This window comes from Sapajus apella, unplaced genomic scaffold (genome assembly GCF_009761245.1).
Source record: "Sapajus apella isolate SASKATOON/1434 unplaced genomic scaffold, GSC_monkey_1.0 scaffold18, whole genome shotgun sequence".
In the NCBI taxonomy this organism is placed as follows: Eukaryota; Metazoa; Chordata; class Mammalia; order Primates; family Cebidae; genus Sapajus; species Sapajus apella.
The window spans coordinates 111,536-119,350 of NW_022436958.1; the positions used below are offsets into that span (position 1 = coordinate 111,536).

Sequence of the window (7,815 nt, forward strand, 5' to 3'; positions counted from 1 at the left end):
AGACGTGAGTCCTCTGTGGTCGCCGGCATAAATAAATGACCCTGCAATCTGGCATACTTTTGTCTTGTGGTAACTTTCTACACTCGGTCAAATACAACAGGCCTTTTTCTGACTGCCTAACCTCCTTATCAGTGCCAGCTAGTATGCCTAGCTCATAATAGATGAGTGATAAACATTTGGCAAATGAACGTAAAACTATGAAGGATTCTTATTTAATTCTAAAATTAGAAATAATTAAAGACATAGTACGATTGGAATAATTTCTAGATTGATCGAATTTCAAGAAGCCTATTAAAGTTTATGTTAAAGGTCAATTTTAATTTTTCCTGAGGACTGCTGTCCTATAGAAGCAACCATCCCTAATCAGCATTATGACTCAGTGTATAATAACCCTATATATGAAAGGCCTGATTGGGGAAAAAAAAAGTAGAAAAATCGGAGTGCAAATAATTAGCTACATTTAGGGAAAATATCTGTAGGAAAGGTGGTATTTTCAGATGCATCACTTCCATTATCTTGTAAAGATTGTCAGATAGTTGTACTGCTGGAAGATAAATTGATGTAGAATTTAACATAATAGCAAATGCAACTTTAAATAAACCCTGCAAGCCTTTAGCTAGTAGTTATTACAGACCATGTCATTTCATGAAAATATTAAATATGGATCAGGTTTCATTTAATGGCAGCCAACCACAAAGTGCCACGTCTTGATTATAGGACATTCTCCCAGAAAATCAGAAATCACTTTTCTAGTCTCTTTTGTATTATCATGGAAAGTAGCTGGAAAATAAATAATCTATTCTCTGCTTTTGTGTTACTTTAAAAAGTAGCTGTGGCAATAGCATAATGCGTTTTGAAGTGCCTAGGAATTGCCAGTGTCTAAGAAATTGCTGAAGGTCCGCATTCTACCAATTCCTCCGCTTAGGCACATGAACTACAGGTTATTATAGAAGGTGACTTGAGGTTTTTATCCCGTTTTTCTACAAGGTTGAACTAAGTTCAGCAGAAATCAAAGACTTGGAGTTAATCCCTACAAAGCCCATTTAGTTCCATGCGTGGACGATTTCTTCCACACTAGAGTCTCAACGAGGAGAGAATAGCTTATGCCAGTCAATGACACTTCCCGTCCTCCTCCTCCCCTTTACAGAATGTGCAGTGGCCCTCACTACTGCCCCCTTTAGCCGTGCCTCAGAACCCACAGTTACATTTTCCACACTATGGAGGCGAATAAGCCTAGTAGGACTACAATTCCCGTCATACCTCACTGCAGGCGCCGTTGACGTGCCATAGCAGTTAGTCATCCTTCCCATCGCCTCCCTCCACTTCCTGGACTGCGCGGCTGGAGGCCTCGCGGGCGCGGGCACGCACCACCGGCTCGCCAACGAGAGAAGGCATTGGGGCACCGACAGCGACTGGTTGCGTCTTGTGACGTGGGTTGTTCTCGTACGCGCTACCGCGCGCCGCTGACGGGCGTGCGCCCTTGTGCGGAGCGGGAGGTGGGGGCCGAACCAATAGAGGCTGCCGGGGCCGCAGAACCCGACGAAGACGGAGGGCGGAGCCGGCTACGGGATCGCAGCGACGACACACCGAGCTAGCGCCTGGGCCCAAAAGGAGCGATGCTGTGGTTCCAGGGCGCCATTCCGGCTGCCATCGCAACGGCTAAAAGAAGCGGCGCGGTCTTCGTGGTGTTCGTGGCAGGTGAAGAAGGCAGGGGCTAGAGAGGCGGCCGGGACACCCCTCCGGCCTACCTTCATCCTCTAATATACCTCAGCCGCCGGCCCGCCCTCCCCGAGACGCGGGCGGCTCTCGGCTCGCACTGCTGCCTCTGCTATTCCGCTCCCCAGGGACGGCTGCGACTCCTCCGCCAGATCCCCCACAGGGGCCATGCAGACCCTCCGCGCCCTGTTCCTTCAGGCCCCGGGTGCCCCTAGCCTTTCCTCCTAGCCAGAGAGGCCGGGGCTGCCGGCCTGTGACTGTTAAGCGCCTTCCCCGGTCGGTTTGTGATACAGCGTGCCTGGCCCCACTGCTGCCTCTCCCGGCACCCGGGCCTGAGGCATGGTCTGGCCTGGTCCCCAAAGCGCCCCGAGCCCCGCAGAAATCTCCCGGCTCGGGGCGAGGGACGCGGCCAGCAGGCCCCAGCCGCCCAGCGCCGCTCGTCGCCCCGAGCCTCTCCCAACGCAGCCAGACTCCCGCGACCCCTCCCTAACGCCCGTCTCTGTACCCGAGGACCCTCTTTGGGATGCCTGAATGTCCCTTTCGTTACTACTGTTTAGGTGGAGGTAGGAACTGGCCGTTAGGCAAGCAGTTGGGTTGTAATTAGTTGTGGACTGTCAGGAAGAAAGCTGTGTCATCGATAAGCAACAAAGAAAAATCATCTGATGTTCACGGTTACTGGTGTTAGTACGTTCCTGAAACGTAAACTTTTTTGCTTTATAGAGGTTTAATTTTTTTTAATGGCAGTATTGGTAGGAGATCTAGTGTGAAATAATGTTACAAGTTTTTTTCTTTTTTTTAAAATCCATTAGTTTAAAAGAAATAGACGTTCAGTCCTTGGTTTCTTCCCTTTGTTGTTTTCCTATGCTAAAATCTACACGATTTCGAGAACGTCTATTAACTCATTTATTTCTGTTGCCCTAGGCTGTTTTGATCCATGTTCTCCTGTTTGATTACTGAAATCTTGTAGATTTTCAGTAAACTCCCGGACTCTACGCTTCTGGTCATTCTCATTACATGGACCAAATCAGTGCTTGTGGCTATTGTTAATTTCAGGTGTATTTCTTCAACTATTTGTGTTTAATAACGGTTTATTTATAATTCACTCACGTCTTTTAATAGCTCTACAACTTTATGCACTGCAGAACGAATTATTGAAATGTGAATGTCATTTAGCATTAAATTTGGAATTTATAATTATGCTAAATTTTTAACTCAGTCCTGTTTATTAGAAGAGCTTGAATAGATTCTATTACGCTGTCTGTGGTTATACTATGCTTTACATAAATTAATTCTGTAATCCTGTAACAAAAAAACGGATTGAAAATGAAAAGTAAATGACACTGTGCTTATTTCATACGGTAGCAGGTTTTTGACACTTTAAATTGTTTTTCTCCTGAAATCTTAGTTGATGTTTGCAGTAAATAGAACAGGTTTAATTATCCCCATTTTATAGATTAGGAACTTAGGTCAACGGTCGTAAAGTGACTTGCACTAAGGTCACAAAAAGGTTTTACATGTTGTTTTAACAGTCAGATTTTTTAGTAGCTTCAAAAAACTGTCTTGCTTTTTGTTTCTTAAGGAAAAAAACTGAACAGTTGTAAATTGGTGATTTAAATTGGTATAGAAATCAGAAATCTAGGATTATGGTAGTCATGTTTTTGAACAAATGTCCAAACATTCCTAGAAGGCACTCTTGAGGTAATCAGTTAATTTGAAAAAAGAAATGAGAGATTTTATTAACAAATAGTAATATTTGGAAACTAGTACAAATTATTGGAATAGTTAAATAAAGTTACAGGTCTTGCTTTTGGGGGCTTTGTGTGTATATATACTTTGTTCACTTTGTACTGGTGAGTATGTATTACATGTATTTAGAATATAATGACTCTTGAATGTTTACAGGAAGACTGTTAGAAATCTCATAAAGGAGTCTGTCTGTCCCTTGACCTGTTCCAGAATACAGTTAGCTTTTTTAGAGTTTTAGCCAGTTAATCCCCAGGACTAAGTAGGATTAGTGTCACCCTAGGCATACTGGACTCATGAAACTGAAACACTTAGAGATTGCTTAGAGCTTTCTTTATAACTTTGAAGCCAGAACTCGTGATTTTCTTAGGTCTGAGACCTCAGAAATACCAACTGAATGGAAAATTTGAAAAATATCTTTATAGCTGGAAGAAGTGATCTCAAGAGTACACTTCAGTTCATAGAACTATTCAAGTGAGATTCGTTTTAGGCAAGTTGTCTTTAGTGACATTTTCATGGATGAATTAAGAATGTAGAGTTGATGTGTGGAGACTGGAGAGATTACTACTACTTTAGCCAACAATATAATTTCAAAGTATTGTGGCTGTGTAAGTTGAAAGAAATGAAACAAAACGATTTTCATTTAATATTTGGGAAGGTAGAATAATCTGTCAAGGAGACTGAAGTAAAAGTATCTGTTCACTGGTTAGTGTTTCTAGGTAGGTAGGCTAAATTTTGTTAATGACAGATGCCATTTACGGGCTTTTTTGGTGAATGTAGACCACAGAGCCTTTAGGTTTTGAGCAGTTTTTTTTAAACATCAGAAAGACTGGCTGTATGAGGGTCTGCAACTCTTTGCTTCTGAGTTTGTTTTGCTCTCTTTAAGTGCCTTCACTTAGGATACTGCTGATACAAAGGATACAATGTTTTCTCCTAAAATCTTAGGCCCACCTATCTTCATAGTTGATAATTTGATTAAAAATAAGAAAGGAAAGATATGAGAGTTAGCAATTAATAACCCCACTCAGTAGTATTAAGAAAATTGTCATTGAGCACTGAGTATTCAGCTTCCACCACTGCTGGTCAAGCAGCTGCCGCCACCACTAGGCTGAATCTAGGACAGACACTGCCAGTGGGGTTGAGACATTTGGGACCCTAATCATATGGTACAGTATAGGTGAGGGAGTGACATATCAGCCTCACAAGAAGCAAGATTTATACTTTCAGGTACCTACATGATATCCCTGTTTAGATCTTCCAGGATTTTCAAGCCTAAAAGTGTATGTACTGCCCAAACCTGGGTTTCTCTCCCCAGTGTTCTGCATCTAAGTGGCTCTACCATACATCTGTTTGGATAAACCATAACTGTGTGAGTCATCTTTGACTTTTTTTTTTTTTTCCGTCATTGACTCTTAACTCATCAGTCTCATCTTGAGCTCCGGATTGTTCACGACATTCCCAATCACATAGGCCTTTCCCTACACACGTGTTCTTTCTGCGTGGTGAGCTCTTCTGGCTCTTGACATGGCTGAGCTCTTTTATCCTTTAGATTTTAGCTTAACTGTCACCTCAGAGAGAGCTTCTCTAACCGTTATAAAGAGGTCTCTTATTATTATCTCTCATAGTTTTCTTTTTCATAGCATTTATTACTGTAATTATTTATAGTGTCTGTTTAAAAATTTTGTATACCATTAGATTTTAAGGTGTTTGAAAGCAGACAATTTGGTTTATATTTAGTATACAGTTCAATGTCTAGCACAAAATAAATGTGCAGTAAAATAGTGAACATATAAAAGAATGAATGGAAAGGATTTCTCACTCTTCACAGACTTCTCTGAGAATTGTTTGTAGTTAGAATGTTCCCATATGGTTATTTTTCTTTGATAGGTGACTCATTGATTTGGAATCTTATATCTGTCCTCATCTGATGGTTTCTGAAGTTGCATTTAGAATGATCTCACTTGCAAATGGTAACTTCTCATTATTTTGCGTCTACAACACCTGGGAGTCTGCTAATGGCGTCTTCTTAATGGAGCATTTGGTCTGTGGATGCATTCTAGTCCTGTTTACCTTCCCATGGCCAAATTTCTTGAACTCCTATTTCTGGGATTCCTGGATCTCATCTCACAAAATATATTCAAATATACAGCATTAGAGTCAATTATTATAGGCATGCCAACACTTAGTATATTAGGCATTTAGCTATTTCACAAAGTACTTACTGAGTGTCTATGATGTTCTTTTGTAGGGGTTTTAGTCTTGTCGGTAAATAAAATGGAAACACCTCTTTCCCTCATGGAACTTTCATTCTAGTTAGGGAAGACAGATGCTAGTAAACATAATTAAAAATGCATAGTATATTGGAAGGTGATAATACAGAAAAGCAGAACAGGAGATAAGGGAGCTTTGGGAATGTCTCAAGAGTGTAATTTTAAAGTGGGTGATTAAATATCAGCTTTATTGAGCTGATATTTGAGCAAAGTTTTAAGGGAGTTATCTGAGGGAAGAACATTCCAGGCAGAGGAAACAACTAGTACAAAGACCTTATAGCTGGAGTATCTTTCATATTTGAGGAATAGAAGGAAAAGGAATAGCAAGAAAGGAAAAAGGGGCCGGGTGCGGTGGCTCACGCCTGTAATCCCAGTACTTTGGGAGGCCGAGGCGGGTGGATCATGAGGTCAAGAGATCGAGACCATCCTGCTCAACATGGTGAAACCCCGTCTCTACTAAAAATACAAAAATCAGCTGGGCATGGTGGCACATGCCTGTAATCCCAGCTACTCAGGAGGCTGAGGCAGGAGAATTGCCTGAACCCAGGACGCGGAGGTTGCGGTGAGCCGAGATTGCGCCATTGCACTCCAGCCTGGGTAACAAGAGTGAAACTCCGTCTCGGGGGGGGGAAAAAAAAAAAAAAAGAAAGGAAAAAGGAATGAGGTAGTTGGAGGCTTGATATATGGGGCCTTGTGGGCCCCTGTAAGGACATTGGCTTTTACTTTGAGGAAAATGGGGAGTCATTTTGTGATCTGAGCAGAGGATTGATGTAATCTTTCTTTTTAGAGAAAGTTGCTGTGTTAAGAATAGACATAACAGGAAGACCAATTAGGAGGCTGTTATTAGGCGTCTAGGTGAAATGCGATAGCTTGAATCAGGGTAGTAGTAATGGAAGTGGTAAGAAATAGTTATATTCTTGATATATTTTGGAGATGGAGTCAATTAAAATCAAGGAAAACTAAAATTTTTGGCCTGAGAACTGAAAGAATGGAGTTACCATAAATGAATAATTACCCTGAGGAAGGCTAAGGGTGGATTAAATTGGAGCAGGGTATACCTGGGAAGAAAGCAGCTTACAAGAGTCAGTTAATAATGATCTCACTTTTGTAAAACAAAAATTGTGGCCTGAACACATTTTAAAAAATCTGTAAATTGAGGTTGCTCACCTTTGAGAAACCACTTAGCTCTGCTAATCTCAGAAATACTTTTCATTTACTTACTTGGGTAGGTTTATCTCTGCCCACTAATAAGTGGTTATGCCAAAGTCTAAATATTATGGGTCTAAACTTGAAACGATCTCTTGATAGGTATAACTTTTTTTTTTTTTTTTTTTTTTTTTTTTGAAACGGGGTTTCGTTTTTTTTACCCGGGCTGGAGTGCAATGGGGCGATCTCGGCTCACCGCAACCTCCGCCTCCTGGGTTCAGGCAATTCTCCTGCCTCAGCTTCCTGAGTAGCTGGGATTACAGGCACACGCCACCATGCCCAGCTAATTTTTTGTATTTTTAGTAGAGACGGTTTCACCATGTTGACCAGGACGGTCTCGATCTCTTGACCTCGTGATCCACCCACCTCGGCCTCCCAAAGTGCTGGGATTACAGGCTTGAGCCACCGCGCCCGGCCCAATAGGTATAACTTTTAACATTTATTTTTCTTTTTTAAATTTTTTAAGGTGGAGTCTCACTCTGTCGCCCAGGCTGGAGTGCAGTGGTGAGATCTAGGCTCACTGCAACCTCCACCTCCGGAGTTCAAGTGATTCTCCTGCCTCAGCTTCCCATGTAGCTGGGATTACAGGCATGCACCACCACACCCGGCTAAGTAGAGATCGGGTTTCACCATATTGGCCAGGCTGGTCTGGAACTCCTGACCTCAGGTGATGTACCCACATCGGCCTCCCAAAGTGCTGGGATTGCAGGCATGAGCCACTGCGCCCAGCCCGGAACTTTTATTTTTCTAAAATCACATGTATAAAAGCCCAAGTAGACACTGCGTGTTTCTACCCATGACCACTTATTATTGTACTTTTTGCATCATAATTTAGATGGCTTCTTTTAGGAAATACTTTGTTGTTTTTTTTTTTTTTTTT

The 7,815-nt window shown here is 42.0% G+C and overlaps 1 protein-coding gene across 1 annotated transcript in view; it reads left to right on the forward strand.

Annotated features, from left to right (window-relative positions):
• Window positions 1–1,298: 1,298 nt before the first annotated feature.
• The window catches only part of UBXN4 (UBX domain protein 4), a 46,637-nt gene continuing 40,120 nt past the window's right edge, over window positions 1,299–7,815 (forward strand). Inside the window, exon 1 of the mRNA XM_032286324.1 lies at window positions 1,299–1,698. Coding sequence (XP_032142215.1) covers window positions 1,617–1,698 — 82 coding nt within the window. The 5' untranslated portion in view covers window positions 1,299–1,616. The remainder of the gene's footprint in view (window positions 1,699–7,815) is intronic.